This window comes from Bombina bombina, chromosome 7, assembly GCF_027579735.1.
Source record: "Bombina bombina isolate aBomBom1 chromosome 7, aBomBom1.pri, whole genome shotgun sequence".
Taxonomy (NCBI): domain Eukaryota; kingdom Metazoa; phylum Chordata; class Amphibia; order Anura; family Bombinatoridae; genus Bombina; species Bombina bombina.
The window spans coordinates 378,051,691-378,070,527 of record NC_069505.1 but is presented as its reverse complement, the minus strand read 5'-3'; the positions used below and the strand labels follow the sequence as shown (position 1 = coordinate 378,070,527).

General features: G+C 36.6%; 1 protein-coding gene across 1 annotated transcript in view; it reads right to left on the bottom strand.

Moving 5' to 3' along the window:
- The window catches only part of SYN2 (synapsin II), a 759,797-nt gene that overhangs the window by 152,676 nt on the left and 588,284 nt on the right, over nt 1–18,837 (bottom strand). Inside the window, exons 6-7 of the mRNA XM_053721097.1 lie at nt 5,763–5,825; nt 4,164–4,306 (exon numbers count right to left, since the gene is read on the bottom strand). Of these exons, the coding sequence (XP_053577072.1) occupies nt 4,164–4,306; nt 5,763–5,825 (206 nt within the window). The remainder of the gene's footprint in view (nt 1–4,163; nt 4,307–5,762; nt 5,826–18,837) is intronic.

The window sequence follows — 18,837 nt, the reverse complement described above, 5'->3', positions numbered from 1 at the left end:
AATTCTACACATAGTGCAATAAGGATAATTGAACCTATTAAAAAAGATCTGAAATACGGGAGCGCTCTACATATAGCTGAAAAGCATGAACGGGTGAGACGTGATTAGACAGCAAGCCCGTAACACAATCTGCAGTGGCAAAAAGGATGGCAATATACATAGCTTAGAATTATGTAACTTTTTTTTGTTTATTGTCCATTTAAAGCAGGGTTCAGGAACCTTGGCAACTCAGATGTTTTGGAACTATATTTCCCATGATGCTCAGACATACTTTAGGCTGGCTAAGCATCATGGAAAATGTAGTTCCAAAACATCTGGGGTGCCAAAGTTGCTGACCCCTGCTTTAAAGTATAGGGGCAAAACATACTTGCTCTCATAATTCTAAGAAAGATAATTAGATTTTACCATATGTAATGTCTGAAATAATATACTATGGGGCCGATTTATCACGGCCCAAATGGGGCCGTTTACCCTTGTTTCCGCATGAGCCTTCAGGCTTGCCGGAAACAGAGTTAAGAAGCAGCAGTCTTAAGCGGATCATGTTCGTCCGACAGTTAGTAAATCGGCCCCAATAAATCAAGGCTAAACAGGATTTCCCCAATAATACGAACGTTTACACATAGGACCACTTTCACCAGGTTGGTAGCTTGTGTTATACAGACCGTAATTCAGAAAAAGCAAATCTCACGTTTTTACAGCTAAATTTAGAGATTTCAACAAGATATTGTATCAGAATAAATTAGCAAGAATCAACATAGTTCATCAAGACATCTAGCACCTTAATAGAATCAATCCAAACATTATTCTAACAATCCACACAACTACCATCAATTGATGTTCTATAAGCAAAACTTACTGGTTGCAAAATATTCTTAAAAGAATGATTCATCCAAGAAGCCAAGTTTACAACAAGTTTATTTAATCTATATGCTCCCTAAACATTACATTATAGATATCAATAAGGGCCTAAGTAATTAGTTTGCTCTTATCTTGAATTTCAGATCCATACATTTTAGAATAAGTTGGTGTAAATTAGTTTTAAATGGACTTTATGTTCATGCTTTAACACGGTTATATTAAAGGGACAGTCTAGGCCAAAATAAACTTTCATGATTCAGATAGAGCATGTAATTTTAAACAATTTTCCAATTTACTTTTATCACCAATTTTGCTTTGTTCTCTTGGTATTCTTAGTTGAAAGCTTAACCTTAATCCACTACCCTTTCTGTAAAAAAAAAATGATTCCTCACATTGTTCCTTAAGCTGCTACCCTCTAACTTATGATTATGACCCCTTGTTGTGGTATTTCTGTTTTGTGTGGAAAATGCTTTCAGCTTCAACTTTATTAAGTCCCTTCATATATTTGAAGGTTTCTATCATGTCACCTCTTTCCCTTTCCTCCTCTAAACTATACATATTTAGATCATAGAGTCTTTCTTTGTAGGTTTTATATTTTAGACCGTGTACCATTTAGTAGCCCTCCTTTAGACAGTTTCTAGTTTATTTATATCCTTCTGGAGATGTTATCTCCAGAACTGTACACAGTATTCCAGATTAGGACTAGTGATCTGTAAAGTGGCATTAAAGGGACATTCTAGGTCAAAATAAACTTTCATGATTCAGATAGAGCATGTAATTTTAAACAATTTTCCAATTTACTTTTATCACCAATTTTGCTTTGTTCTCTTGGTATTCTTAGTTGAAAGCTTAACCTAGGAGGTTCATATGCTAATTTCTTAGACCTTGAAGCCCACCTCTTTTCAGATTGCATTTTAACAGTTTTTCACCACTAGAGGGTGTTAGTTCACATATTTCATATAGATAACACTGTGCTTGTGCACGTGAAGTTATCTGGGAGCAGGCACTGATTGGCTAGACTGCAAGTCTGTCAAAAGAACTGAAAAAAGGGGCAGTTTGCAGAGGCTTAGATACAAGATAATCACAGAGGTTAAAAGTATATTAATATAACTGTGTTGGTTATGCAAAACTGGGGAATGGGTAATAAAGAGATTATCTATCTTTTAAAACAATAAAAATTCTGGTGTAGACTGTCCCTTTAATACACTTTTTACCCCTGTGATTGCCTTGTATCTAAGCCTCTGCATACTGCCCCTTTTCTCAGTTCTTTTAACAGACTTGCATTTTAGCCAATCAGTGCTGACTTATAAATAACTCCAGGGGAGTGATCACAATGTTATCTATATAACACACATGAACTAACGCCCTCCAGCTGTGAAAAACTGTCAAAGTGCACTGAGATAAGAGACATCCTTCAAGGGTTTAGAAATCAGCATATGAGCCTACCCAGGTTTAGTTCTCAACAAAGAATACCAAGAGAATAAATCAAATTTGATGATAAAAGTAAATTAGAACGTTGTTTAAAATTAAATGCTCCATCTGAATCATGAAAGTTTAATTTGGAATTTGCTGCCCTTTAACATGTAATGGAACTACAGAAATAAAATGAATTCATGTTGTTTAGTGTACAGATTGCTTGAAACCCATTTCAATCAACCATGGTTCATATCATGTTACTGGTGTTTACATTTTGTTTGAAATAATCATCTGAACTCATAATGAAATGCTCTAAACTTTCTAAAACGTGCGCAGCTCTGGTGGTATAACACATTGTGAAAAGGTTCTAAGCTCATATCCCTTTCACCCCTAGGGGAATGTAATAATAATTATTTTATTCTCAACCTAATGAAAACTGAGACGTTATTGACTTTGTAACCTATGTAATGAATACTCTCCTTAGGGGTACATAATTGCCAATAGCTTTTATGATACAAAGAATGTGCTGTATGCAAGAGAAATAAGACTACACCTCTTTGCAGGGAAAATTGCAATCAGACAAACATATTGAAACATTTGATTAAAAAAAATATTTAGGAGAACAGACTTGAAACCCAAAAGTTTTCTTTTGTAATACAGTAGAGCACAGAATTTTAAATAACTTTCCAATTTCCTTTTATGAGATTTGCTTCATTTTCTTGGTATCCTTTGTTGAAGGAACAGCACAAGCTGTTAAGCCAAGGACAACCAGCAGTCACCCATCAGAAGCCACCAATCAGAAGCTAGCTCCCAATAATGCACTGCTGGTCTTTAGCCTACCTAAGTCAGAGACCACTTTTTATATAGAGAAGTTCAGGTGATATTTTCTTGTCAGCATTTTCAGTTATGCTGCATCACTTTCAAGTGCTTTAACATATGAGTATTATGTCCCTTTAATAAGGTGCATTATACACTATTAAAGGGACATTTCAGACAAACTGAAAAACATATGAATGCATTTGAATTTTGATTGACGCAGTATGTATTAGCAAAAATGCTTCTAGTAAAAGTCATCATTGTTAAAGTGAAAGCTTTCATTGTGCACTGGCATGTGAAGCATATCTAAATATGATACGTGCACCAGCTTTTTAAACAGGGTGTCTTCGCAGAAAACCCGGAGGTGGCTTTTAGCATGTAAACCGAGTCATCACAGACACAAGACAAGGTTTCACCAGCTCTCTAAGCAGATACACTAATAAAATGCTGGTGCACGGAGCTTATTTAGATATGCTCCATGTGTTGTGCACAGTAAAATTTCTGAAACAGTGATTTCTTTTCCTGGAAGCATTTTTGCTAATACAAATGTGTTGTATAAATGTTTTTTGTCCCTTTAAATGATACTAAATCCAATTTTTTTTTCTTCCATGATTCAAATAGAGCATGCAATTTTAAACAACTTTCTAATTTACTCCTATTATCAATTTTTCTTCATTCTCTTGCTATCTTTATTTAAAAAGCAGGAATGTGGAGCTTAGGAGCCACCTCATTTTTGGTTCAGAATCTGGGTTATGGTTGCTGACTGGTTGGCTGAATATGGTAACCAATAAGCAAGCGCTATCCAGGGTGCTAAACCTAAAAGGGACCTGCTCCTAAGCTCTACATTCCTGCTTTTTAAATAAAGATAGCAAAAGAACAAAGAAAAATTAACAAAAGGAGTAAATTAGAAAGTTGCTTAAAATTGCTTGCTCTATCTGAACCATGAAAGAAAAAAAAAATGGGTTTAGTGTCCCTTTAATATATGGTAAAATAAACTACAAATTTGAGAATCATTTTAATGACTTAAATAAAAGATTTAGAATTTTAGTAGATTTGTAAGAATGTTTCCTTACATATATGCCTTGTAGTTATTTCCGATCTTCTGAATCCTGATGTCATATTTAGAGTCTATGAACGGTTCCGTGGTGGCGTACGTCTGTGTCAACGCAACAACGCTGGCAATGTCTTGGAAATCATAGTGGTTTTCTACTTTAACCTGTTAAGTTTGTATCATTAATGGGGGAAACAGAAACAATTACAGTAAACATTACTCAACAATTCTACCATTAAACATTAGCTTTTCACAACAAAAAAACTTACCTTTTAATTTTGACAGCTGCTGCATCGCTTCCTCCGCCCATCGCAAAGCCTCTTCCTGGGTCTAAAATGAGGAATCCGGCTTCCTCAAATCACGGCGTTGAATCAGACACTGATTCCCCCGGTGGGGGGGGGGGGGGGGGGAAGCCGTGATTGGAGGATGATCGATCCGTCATTTCTGATGTAAGAAGAGGCTTGCGACAACCGGGGGAAGCTGGAGCGGCTGTTAAGATTAAAAGGTAAGTATTTTCACAACACGAGTGAAATGTAAAATCTGATGAATTAAATTGCCCCTGTTTTTAATCCAATTTTTTAAAACGGGGCACTTTATCATCTAAATTTACATTCACTTTAAAGAACATTATCATTATAACACAAATATCCAATACAAACACTGTATGAGAAATAACACATTACATTTTTTTTTTACTTTTAAACTAACTATCTGAATTTAAAAAACAAAAACATAAAAACATATCCCATGCAGTACTGGCAACAGGGTATGTTCTCTATCAGGTCCAAAAAGAGATTAGCAAAATAGTGAACATCATTTACATTATTGTGAGTTGTATAGACAGCTCCTCCCCACAGACCAAAAACTGGTACTGTCTACATCATTGACATCAGCCTCTTTAGCTTTGCTCTCCAGTATACTGATCTATCCTATCTTACCATCTTTCTGTGAGCTCTCAGGAAATTATGGCTATTTAACAGTACACAGTGGTTAAAATAAAAGAGAATAACACACAATATAAAGGTATTTATCAATCAATTAGATTTTTTCAAATATAAAATAGAATTCAATTCAACCAACCTATTTAAGGCAAGATTACAAGTGGAGCACTATTGAGTTACGCGCAAGCGATAAGGGGTTTATTGCGGGTGTTTGCGTGGTTCGAGTTTTCAACTCATATTAAAAATTGAAAGTAAATGCGATTGCGGTGTATTTATGTATTTAATGACATATATAAACATATAAACACATAAATGTATGTACACATATATAGACACATTTTGTTTAGTAACATCCATATCTTGAGAACTACTGAAGATAGGAGCAAGAAATTTAGCAGGTAAACTTACTTTATAATGAAGATTGTAAATTATAATTTTTACTTTGCTAACATGTTCAGTTTTTGATATATAGGTATCCTCATAAATAATCCCCCCTTTTCATCCCCCTTAAGTGGATTTTCGGGAAATGGTAAAACATGTTTCTTTATTTTTAAAGGAGAATCAAAATACCAATTTTCATGTCTGTAACATCTTTGGTTTTTGAGATATAGGTATCCTCGTAATAAAAAATGCATCCCTTTTTCACCCCCTTAGGGACGTAATTTATAATATCTAATTACCTTTCCCATGCCAGAGTGAGCGTGCCCGATCTTCACAACAACAGGAAACGTTGGCATTGCCAGCTGAAATACAAGAAAAATACCTTGTTAATGAGATTGCAACCACTGGCAAAAGCACATTTAAAATAATAATAAATAGTCAGGATTTTAATGTAGTCAGAAATTACAAAGTAAAAAGGACTTTACAGTCACAAAATATATATTAATTAATATATTAATCTATTCTATCTATTATCTATCTAATTATCTTGCCATTTAACAATTCTATTTAATTATTTATCTAATTATCTATCCATCTATCTATATATCTATCTTCTATTTAATTATCTATCTATCTTCTACTTAATTATCTATCTATCTATCATCTATCGATAGATGATAGATAAATAGATAGATAATTAAATAGAAGATAGATATATAAATAAATAGATAGATAATTAAATAGATAGATAATTAAATAGAAGATAGATAAATGGATTTCTATTTATATATCTTCAATTTAATTAGCTAGCTACCTATCTATTTAATTATCTATCTATCTATCTTCTATATAATTATCTATCTATCTCTCTATCTCTTTATTTCTCTATCTATCATCTATCGATAGATAGGTGATAGATAGATAGATAATTAAATAGAAGATAGATAAATATCTAATTATCTATCTATTTACTGAGAGACAGAGAGGGAGAGAAACAGCAAAATACTTCACAGCATACCTTTATTCTGTTTAAAACAGCTGATTGGATTAGTGTCAGTTTCCACCAGCAGTTCTCTGCGTCTCCCGAGTGGTACTTTAACTATGTGTTTAAAAACCCTATCTATTGCAGACTCGCTAGTGAAAAAATTACATGCTCTTACAAATCAGAATATCATGTTTTCCCTATAACACTGATGGGCAGACTGTACATACAAAAAAGCGGAGCGCTAAATTATTGCGCTTCCACAAATCGGGCAAATCTGCCTGTTTGCGGGCACACGATAATTAACCAGCCATTACAAGTGACTGATTATTGCTACTGCGAGCTTGTGGTAGCAATTAGCGCTCAGAAAATTAACCAGAGATCAGATCAAATAGAGGGCATTATAGTTTATTAAAATAAAACTGCAATAGGCAGTTTTGGGGCTTTAAAGTTGACAGGAGTGGGGTGTTAGAAAAAAAAAACGACACTGAAATGTGACTTTACATTGCGGTCTATGGGAACTGTGTGTTTCCAGTAAATATATATGTATATGCTTATATACTGTATATTTATGTGTTAATATGTGTATATACACATATTAACACATAAATATACAGTATATGTATATAATCATATACATATATATGTATAAATGCTGCCCATCACTGTGCGACTTGCGCTTTGGCTGCGCAAGGTTCTGATGCTGTCTCTGCCGTCGTCAGAACGAGGCTCCCATTGGAGCCTAGGAAAGTGGACTCTCGTGAGTGCAATGCTTCCGAGTAATGCAAACACAAGGTCACGTTCGCATTGCACCAAACTTGCTAATGTGCTCTGGTATTACAAAGCAGAGCACAAGCGATAATTAGCACTCCACTTGTAATCTGTCCCACAATATGATCCATTTCTGCAGTTGGGTATTGATTAAAAAAACATAACAGGGGTCAGTCCATTGAGAATGTGTGTTTACTGTCCCTTTAAAACCCCAATTTTTTCTTTCATGGTTCCGAGCATACAATTTTATACTTTCTAATTTAATTCTATTATCCAAGTTCCTTCATTCTCTTAGTATCCTTTATTGAAAGAACAGTAATACACTACTGGGGACTGACTGAAGTGAGCCAACGAAAAGAGGCATTTATGTGGAGTACCCAATCAGCAACAAGCTTCCAGGTGTGCATTACTGCTCCTAGGTATACTTTTCAACAAATGATACCAAGATAATAAACAAATTAGAGAACAGAAGTAAATTAGAAAGTTATTTAAAACTGCATGATCTTTCATAAATCATAAAAGTTTAATTTAAATGTTACTGTCCGTTTAAGACTGATTAGAAATATCTCTCAAATAAATAACATCTGATATAAAACCAACTATTACAATGTTCCCCTTTGAAATCAGTACAGGGTCAACTAATAGTTTTGAAGTCCTTGAGCGTAGCATTAATATGCAGGTAATGAATATTTTATTGGAAGTGAAGGACAAAACGATTTGCCATGTGTCTGAAATAGAAATCCAGTCTGCATAAATATGTTGGAATACAGCAAACCTCATATGTTCTCCCAATGACATAATTAGCGCTAATGATTTGTCTTATCTTTTTTAATGAAAGAAATGCACCAATTTATTTGGATACATGTGAATTTGTTATAGTATTGGAAGTCACCTTAGCACACCGTGCTCTGTCAGGTTTTGGTAATAAACATAGACTCAAGAGATATTTAAATGAGTTTAAATCTCTTGATAGTCTGGCCACCTGTCCAGACACAAGTATCAAATGTATACTATATAACACAAGGACAGAATAAAGTACAGATCATTTTTGCAACAAGAAAAATCTAATAATGAAAAATTATTTTTCTTTTCCCCAAAAATGCGGAGTAACCCCTAAATGACCGCAACGTACCATATATGTCGCCTGTCGTTAAGGGTTTTCCTGTTTCTAATAGTGTGGGTCCCGCAGCAAGCAGTGGGACCGCGCTATTATACCCTCTCGCCTACCTTTCGGTCACCAGAATTAGCGTGGACTCGCCGCTGGGGGCGAGACCGCGCTATTAATAACACAATCCCCATAGAAAGAAGAGTGGCGTACAGGGTACGACGCTGGTACTTAAGGGGTTAAAAAGTAGGCTGTAGTGTAGCCCAGCTAAATATAATACATTTTGCATATATATCTATATCTATCTATATATATCTATAATAAATAAATAAATAAATAATACATTTTGTATATATATATATATATATATATATATATATATATATATATAAACATATAGAAAATAGAGCGCACTCCAATGAGAACTTGGTAATAATATCTCACTTTTATTAGTGAACGTTTTCGGACTAACAACAGTCCGTCCTCAGACAAAAAAAGTGTATAAAATGATTTTGATCTATATATATGTATATTTATATATATATATATATATATATATATATATATATATATATATATATATTTATATATATATATATATATATATATTTTATATATTTATATATATATAAACAGTATATATATATATATATATATATATATATTTATATATATAAAAAGTGTATACAATTATTTTGATATATACAGTATATATATATATATATATATATATATATATATATATATATTTATAATAATAATGCAAATATATGTTTGGTCCCTAAAATATTCTTAAAAAACAGGTTTGTAACTAAAACCAAAAAATAGTGAGAAGCCACTGTGCTTAATTTTGGAAGCAGAGAATTGTTGCTTAGGAGAATAATTATTTTATCAGTCCATACAAAATATCTTATACAATGAAACTAATTAGCACAAAACACAAAAAAAGGTTGGGACAAAAAGAAAGAGGCAGGCACATAATTTACCAGACATTGCGGCCTGGAGAACTTTCCTGCCAAACGCAGCCTCCAAAGAGGCAAAATCGTCATTGGTTTCATTCACTCATTGTGCACGTGCATTTTCTCTTTTCCTTTTTCTTTTTGATCCTGAGCGGCTTCATACACCAGCTCATTGGTCAGCAGCACTAAAGTACATTAATCAAGGTTGCAATATCTATATGGTTTTTATTATTTTTTAAAATTGAGGTTCATAATTGAATATTCTAGTACCATTGATTTGAGTACTATTTTATTGTTTTACCATTTGAGGCTCACAATTAGACGTTCTAGTACCATTGATTTGAGTACTATTTTATTTTATTTATTTTTATTTTTGCAATGTGGATTCACAATTGTATTTATTAAATAGTTTTAAAACGCTAAATAGATATCTCACCTTGCCTTGTTGGCACTTTGAACACACCATACACAGATATGCATTGATAAACAGAAATGTAGTTATATAAAACATAGCGTTTACTTTAACAAGTTATAAAAAGTGAGATTATAAACTCAGGTTTTTTTTTTTTTTTTATATTTCAATGAGAACAAATTTAAAAATGATTCTCATTCAGGAAATATGTCAAACTACTAGTGGTGTGTAAGTGTCTAATATGAGTTTTGCTGGGGTTGTGTGACTGCCAGCGTTAAAACATAAAATGGAATATATATATATTTTTTAGAAAAATATATTGAGGTAAAAAAAGGTTCCAGGGGGTCTAAGGATTAGGAATGAACATACATTTAAAATAGAAGGTGAGGATTTTAAGTTTAAGTGGAGAGAAATTTTAGAGAAAGACTCCATTAAATTAATGACATTAATCAAAGATTATAGGGTTGACCAACTCGTTAAGTTAGGCCATGAGATCAATGAGATTGAACAACAATTGAAAATTTTTCAGGAATATAAGAAATTTAAAAAAACTTTGATTAAGGAAAATATTACAAAAATGAAAGGAGAACTAATAACTATTAAATTAAATCAATTTGAAAGAGACCGAGAAGATTATGAATTATTCCCAAAAGAGGGAGGTATTGAATATATCACACAAAAATGAAGACCCAAAAATGATCAAAAATGGCAGAAAGATCTGATCACAAAGAACATATATAAACAACATAGGTTTAAAGATAGAATATATAGTGAAGGGTATAATAGAGAAAGTAAAGTTACACAACGATGGACTACAATTAACTATAAGAAAGGCAGAGATAGAAGGAATAATAGACTTGTAAGGAGAAATAGAACATATGAGGTTGAACAATGGGACGTCTCTTTAAATAATACATTCACACCGCTAATAAATTAAGAAGTAAGAGAATTAGATGAGGTTAGACCTGCCACATCTAAAGAGTCAAATTCACATTTTTTAGGACAACCCCATAAACTTACAAAGATTTATGGCACACAAATGGAGTAAGAGACAGAAAATGAAGATGAAAAAACAAAAAAAAATAAGATAGAGAGTAATAAAACTGGTACAGATAGGAAATATATTGGTATATATAACCTGAGCAATCATCAATTTAAGGATGTGAAAATAAAGATTTTAAATAAAGGTTTATTATTAATAAATTTAATAAATTTGTAACAATAGGCTTACCTATGAGAAAGCGCCTTATATAAAAAAAATATTGTGCATAATTAATTAATTTAGTCTCAGTTTGTTATATAGTTCTTTCTCTATAGAATTGAAAAATAAAAAACCTCTATAAGTGATAATTAGATTTATTCTATAGGGCAGCAGTTATCAAATCTGTGTTACAGATTGTAGTTTGCTGATTCCAGCAGAGAGATTTTTCCGCAAAGATTATACAGTGCAAGTATCATTCCATTTGAATTGTAATAACCACCTTCTAAATGTGATGTTTATTACTTTTTTATTTTTTTATTTTGTACAATAAATATTTTTATAGTACTATTTTGAGATTTTTTACTTTAATATATATATTTAGCGCTGTCTCACCCTTTTCTGGATATTTGAGCGTATTATCTAAAATTAAAGATTTTTTAATGAAATCTTTAATCGTAAAAGATACGAGTATAGAAGAACAACCTACACAAAAGAGCAGTCTAAAAAATCATACAGGTTCCTCAATAGAAACTTTTGAAAGATAAATTCTAAATAAATAAGGAAATTGGAAATTAATAATGATATAGTATTCAAAACTGCGAACAAGTGTGGAGGTATTGTTATTTTAAATAAAGAACATTATGACAATATCTGTAACTCTTTTCTTAAGGATGTTATAACATTTGAAGTGGTAAAAAGGAAAACAACATAATTTATGCTTACCTGATAAATTTATTTCTTGTAGTGTATCCAGTCCACGGATCATCCATTACTTGTGGGATATTCTACTTCCCAACAGGAAGTTGCACGAGGATCACCCACAGCAGAGCTGCTATATAGCTCCTCCCCTCACTGCCATATCCAGTCATTCGACCGAAATAAGACGAGAAAGGAGAAACCATAGGGTGCAGTGGTAACTGTAGTTTAATTAAAATTTAGACCTGCCTTAAAAGGACAGGGCGGGCCGTGGACTGGATACACTACAAGATAAATAAATTTATCAGGTAAGCATAAATTATGTTTTCTCTTGTTAAGTGTATCCAGTCCACGGATCATCCATTACTTGTGGGATACCAATACCAAAGCTAAAGTACACGGATGATGGGAGGGACAAGGCAGGAACTTAAACGTAAGGAACCACTGCCTGTAGAACCTTTCTCCCAAAAACAGCCTCCGAAGAAGCAAAAGTGTCAAATTTGTAAAATTTTGAAAAGGTGTGAAGCGAAGACCAAGTCGCAGCCTTGCAAATCTGTTCAACAGAGGCCTCATTTTAAAAGGCCAAGGTGGAAGCCACAGCTCTAGTAGAATGAGCTGTAATCCTTTCAGGGGGCTGCTGTCCAGCAGTCTCATAGGCTAAGCGTATTATGCTCCGAAGCCAAAAGGAGAGAGAGGTTGCCGAAGCTTTTTGACCTCTCCTCTGTCCAGAGTAAACGACAAACAGGGCAGATGTTTGACGAAAATCTTTAGTAGCCTGTAAGTAAAACTTTAAGGCACGGACTACGTCCAGATTATGCAAAAGACGTTCCTTCTTTGAAGAAGGATTAGGACACAATGACGGAACAACAATCTCTTGATTGATATTCCTGTTAGAAACCACCTTAGGTAAAAACCCAGGTTTGGTACGCAGAACTACCTTGTCTAAATGAAAATTCAGATAAGGAGAATCACAATGTAAGGCAGATAACTCAGAGACTCTTCGAGCCGAGGAAATAGCCATCAAAAACAGAACTTTCCAACGGAACTCCCTGAAGAACTTTAAGAACCAAGTTTAAGCTCCACGGGGGAGCAACAGTTTTAAACACAGGCTTAATCCTAACCAAAGCCTGACAAAATGCCTGGACGTCTGGAACTTCTGCCAGACGCTTGTGCAAAAGAATAGACAGAGCAGAGATCTGTCCTTTTAAAGAACTAGCTGATAAGCCTTTGTCCAAACCCTCTTGGAGAAAGGACAATATCCTAGGAATCCTAACCTTACTCCATGAGTAACTCTTGGATTCACACCAATAAAGATATTTACGCCATATCTTATGGTAGATTTTCCTGGTGACAGGCTTCCGAGCCTGTATTAAGGTATCAATGACTGACTCGGAGAAGCCACGCCTTGATAGAATCAAGCATTCAATCTCCATGCAGTCAGTCTCAGAGAAATTAGATTTGGATGATTGAAAGGACCTTGTATTAGAAGGTCCTGCCTCAGAGGCAGAGTCCATGGTGGAAGAGATGACATGTCCACTAGGTCTGCATACCAGGTCCTGCGTGGCCACGCAGGCGCTATCAGAATCACTGATGCTCTCTCCTGTTTGATTTTGGCAATCAGTCGAGGGAGCAGAGGAAACGGTGGAAACACATAGGCCAGGTTGAAGAACCAAGGAGCTGCTAGAGCATCTATCAGCGTTGCTCCCGGGTCCCTGGACCTGGATCCGTAACAAGGAAGCTTGGCATTCTGGCGAGACGCCATGAGATCCAGTTCTGGTTTGCCCCAACGATGGACCAGTTGAGCAAACACCTCCGGATGGAGTTCCCACTCCCCCGGATGAAAAGTCTGACGACTTAGAAAATCCGCCTCCCAGTTCTCTACGCCTGGGATGTGGATCGCTGACAGGTGGCAAGAGTGAGACTCTGCCCAGCGAATTATCTTTGAGACTTCTAACATCGCTAGGGAACTCCTGGTTCCCCCTTGATGGTTGATGTAAGCCACAGTCGTGATGTTTTCCGACTGAAATCTGATGAACCTCAGTGTTGCTAACTGAGGCCAAGCTAGAAGAGCATTGAATATTGCTCTTAACTCCCGAATATTTATTGGGAGGAGTTTCTCCTCCTGAGTCCACGATCCCTGAGCCTTCAGGGAGTTCCAGACTGCGCCCCAACCTAGAAGGTTGGCATCTGTTGTTACAATCGTCCAATATGGCCTGCGAAAGGTCATACCCTTGGACAGATGAACCTGAGAAAGCCACCAGAGAAGAGAATCTCTGGTCTCTTGATCCAGATTTAGTAGAGGGGACAAATCTGAATAATCCCCATTCCACTGACTTAGCATGCATAATTGCAGCGGTCTGAGATGCAGGCGCGCAAATGGCACTATGTCCATTGCCGCTACCATTAAGCCGATTACTTCCATGCACTGAGCCACTGACGGGCGTGGAATGGAATGAAGGACACGGCAAGCATTTAGAAGTTTTGATAACCTGGACTCCGTCAGGTAAATTTTCATCTCTACAGAATCTATAAGAGTCCCTAGGAAGGAGACTCTTGTGAGTGGTGATAGAGAACTCTTTTCCACGTTCACTTTCCACCCATGCGACCTCAGAAATGCCAGAACTATCTCTGTATGAGACTTGGCAATTTGAAAGCTTGACGCCTGTATCAGGATGTCGTCTTGATACGGAGCCACCGCTATGCCTCGCGGTCTTAGAACCGCCAGAAGTGAGCCCAGAACCTTTGTAAAAATTCTCGGGGCAGTGGCCAACCCGAAGGGAAGAGCTACAAATTGGTAATGCCTGTCTAGAAAGGCAAACCTTAGGAACCGATGATGATCTTTGTGAATCGGTATGTGAAGGTAGGCATCCTTTAAGTCCACTGTGGTCATGTACTGACCCTCTTGGATCATGGGTAGGATGGTCCGAATAGTTTCCATTTTGAATGATGGAACTCTGAGGAATTTGTTTAAGATCTTTAGATCCAAGATTGGACTGAAGGTTCCCTCTTTCTTGGGAACCACAAACAGATTTGAATAAAATCCCTGTCCTTGTTCCATCCGCGGAACTGGATGGATCACTCCCATTACTAGGAGGTCTTGCACACAGCTTAGGAATGCCTCTTTCTTTATCTGGTTTGCTGATAACCTTGAAAGATGAAATCTCCCTTGTGGAGGAGAAGCTTTGAAGTCCAGAAGATATCCCTGAGATATGATCTCCAACGCCCAGGGATCCTGAACATCTCTTGCCCACGCCTGGGCAAAGAGAGAAAGTCTGCCCCCCACTAGATCCGTTTCCGGATAGGGGGCCATTCCTTCATGTTGTCTTGGGGGCAGCAGCAGGCTTTCTGGCCTGCTTGCCCTTGTTCCAGGACTGGTTAGGTTTCCAGGCCTGTCTGGAATGAGCAACAGTTCCCTCTTGTTTTGAAGCGGAGGAAGTTGATGCTGCTCCTGCCTTGAAATTTCGAAAGGCATGAAAATTAGACTGTTTGGCCTTTGATTTGGCCCTGTCCTGAAGAAGGGTATGACCCTTGCCTGCAGTAATGTCAGCAATAATTTCCTTCAAGCCAGGCCCGAATAAAGTCTGCCCCTTGAAAGGAATGTTGAGTAATTTAGACTTTGAAGTCACGTCAGCTGACCAGGATTTAAGCCATAGCGCCCTACGCGCCTGGATGGCGAATCCGGAATTCTTAGCCGTTAGTTTAGTCAAATGAACAATCGCATCAGAAACAAATGAGTTAGCTAGCTTAAGCGTTCTAAGCTTGTCAATAATTTCATTCAATGGAGCTGTCTGGATGGCCTCTTCCAGGGCCTCAAACCAGAATGCCGCCGCAGCAGTGACAGGCGCAATGCATGCAAGGGGCTGTAAAATAAAACCTTGTTGAATAAACATTTTCTTAAGGTAACCCTCCAATTTTTTATCCATTGGATCTGAAAAAGCACAACTGTCCTCAACCGGGATAGTGGTACGCTTTGTTAAAGTAGAAATTGCTCCCTCCACCTTAGGGACCGTCTGCCATAAGTCCTGTGTAGTGGCGTCTATTGGAAACATTTTTCTAAATATAGGAGGTGGGGAAAAGGGCACACCGGGTCTATCCCACTCCTTGCTAATAATTTCTGTAAGCCTTTTAGGTATAGGAAAAACGTCAGTACACACCGGCACCGCATAGTATCTATCCAGCCTACACAATTTCTCTGGAATTGCAACTGTGTTACAGTCATTCAGAGCAGCTAATACCTCCCCAAGCAATACACGGAGGTTCTCAAGCTTAAATTTAAAATTATAAATCTCTGAATCAGGTTTCCCCGAGTCAGAGATGTCACCCACAGACTGAAGCTCTCCGTCCTCATGTTCTGCATAATGTGACGCAGTATCAGACATGGCTCTAACAGCATTTGCGTGCTCTGTATCTCTCCTAACCCCAGAGCTATCGCGCTTGCCTCTTAATTCAGGCAATCTAGATAATACCTCTGACAGGGTATTATTCATGATTGCAGCCATGTCCTGCAAGGTAATCGCTATGGGCATCCCTGATGTAATTGGCGCCATATTAGCGTGCGTCCCCTGAGCGGGAGGCGAAGGGTCTGACACGTGGGGAGAGTTAGTCGGCATAACTTCCCCCTCGACAGAACCCTCTGGTGATAATTCTTTTATAGATAAAGACTGATCTTTACTGTTTAAGGTGAAATCAATACATTTAGTACACATTCTCCTATGGGGCTCCACCATGGCTTTCAAACATAATGAACAAGTAGGTTCCTCTGTGTCAGACATGTTTAAACAGACTAGCAATGAGACTAGCAAGCTTGGAAAACACTTTAAAACAAGTTTACAAGCAATATAAAAAAACGTTACTGCGCCTTTAAGAAACACAAATTTTCCCAAATTTTGAAATAACAGTGAAAAAATGCAGTTACACTAACGAAATTTTTACAGTGTATGTAATAAGTTAGCATAGCATTGCACCCACTTGCAAATGGATGATTAACCCCTTAATACCAAAAACAGAATAACAAATGACAAAAACGTTTTTTAAACAGTCACAACTGCCACAGCTCTACTGTGGCTTTTTACCTCCCTCAATACGACTTTTGAAGCCTTTTGAGCCCTTCAGAGAAGTCCTGGATCATGCAGGAAGAAGCTGGATGTCTGTGTCTGTAATTTTTGCTGTGCAAAAAAACGCTAAAATAGGCCCCTCCCACTCATATTACAACAGTGGGAAGCCTCAGGGAACTGTTTCTAGGCAAAATTCAAGCCAGCCATGTGGAAAAAACTAGGCCCCAATAAGTTTTATCACCAAACATATGTAAAAAACGATTAAACATGCCAGCAAACGTTTTAAAATACACTTTTATAAGAGTATGTATCTCTATTAATAAGCCTGATACCAGTCGCTATCACTGCATTTAAGGCTTTACTTACATTACTTCGGTATCAGCAGCATTTTCTAGCAAATTCCATCCCTAGAAAAATATTAACTGCACATACCTTATTGCAGGAAAACCTGCACGCTATTCCCCCTCTGAAGTTACCTCACTCCTCAGAATATGTGAGAACAGCAAAGGATCTTAGTTACTTCTGCTAAGATCATAGAAAACGCAGGCAGATTCTTCTTCTAAATACTGCCTGAGATAAACAGTACACTCCGGTACCATTTAAAAATAACAAACTTTTGATTGAAGAAATAAACTAAGTATAAAACACCACAGTCCTCTTACGACCTCCATCTTAGTTGAGAGTTGCTAGAGAATGACTGGATATGGCAGTGAGGGGAGGAGCTATATAGCAGCTCTGCTGTGGGTGATCCTCTTGCAACTTCCTGTTGGGAAGGAGAATATCCCACAAGTAATGGATGATCCGTGGACTGGATACACTTAACAAGAGAAAACAAGTATTTACAAGCTAGAACCTAAATTACTACTATCTAAAGTCAAGGAATCAGGGGTTATAAATAAGAATGAATATAGGTTTCTACTCTCAGATTCCCCAAAAATACAAATGCATACAGAGAGAGTGCTCTACCGGGAACGAACAACAGATCAGTCAGTGAGGTGCAGCCATATTCCTCTAAGCACATTGGGCAAGGAGGCCAAGTCTGGTTTTCCCCGTTACCCTTAGGGATACCTCCCCAAGGTCATAATCCAAATGCATACAGAGAGAGAAGCACTTTACCAGGACCGAACAACAGTAGCTTGCTCTATGGCAAGTAATCCCTAGGAGCAGCTTCCTGTAGCCCAATTGTGCTTTTCACAGAGGATAACTTTCCTGAAGTATATCAATTTAATCCCGCCTAGTAAGGACAGTCCAGCTCTGAAATACCAGACATTTCTCCTCTGAACAAAGAACATAGCAACCCTAGACAATCATTTCGGCCTTCCGTGGGCCTCATCTGTAAGGTACAACCATATTCCTCTAAGCACATTGGGCAAGGAGTTCACTTCTGGTTTCCCCCATTACCCTTAGGGAGACCTCCCCAGGGTTATAATACAAATGCATACAAAGAGAGAACAACAGATCCGTAGCTTGTTCTATGGCGAGTTACCATATAGGAGCAGTCTCTTTTAGCCCAATTGTGCTTTTCACAGAGTTCCGCAAAAATTCCCCATTTTTATATCCTTCCCAAAATCTATAAGTCCTCCTTAACAGAACCCCCTGGAGCCCGATCATTTCTGGAATAGATTCATTGCTTTACCCAGAGTTCATTAAAAATTCCCCTATTTATATCCTTCTCAAACTCCATAAGTCCTTAACAGATCCCCCTGTATGCGCGATTATTTTGGGAATAGATTCAATTACAGCCAATTTGTCAAAATATACAGATACATATTTACAACAATATAATGTCAAACTAGATTCATATAGATGTATTAAAAAATGATCAAAAATTTAAAACAAGAAGATGATTTTCCTATTGCTACATGTGATGTTACATCATTATATACCTGTATAAAACATAATGTTAGTTTAGATTCAGAAGAAGAATTTTTGGAAAAGGATATAGATTTGAAAATTGAACACATTTTTTTTTTACTTGATGCTATAGAATTCATTTTAACCCATAATTACTTCCACTTTAAAGGCAACTTCTACAAACAAATTTGCAGAACAGCCATGGGCACCAATTTTTCCCCAAGTTATGCCAACTTGGTGATAGGGCATGAGAAAAGGACTTTTTGAAAAGAACTAAATTTGGGGCAAATTTGGTTGTCTTCAAACATTATGTAGATGATGTTTTATTAATTTAAAAAAA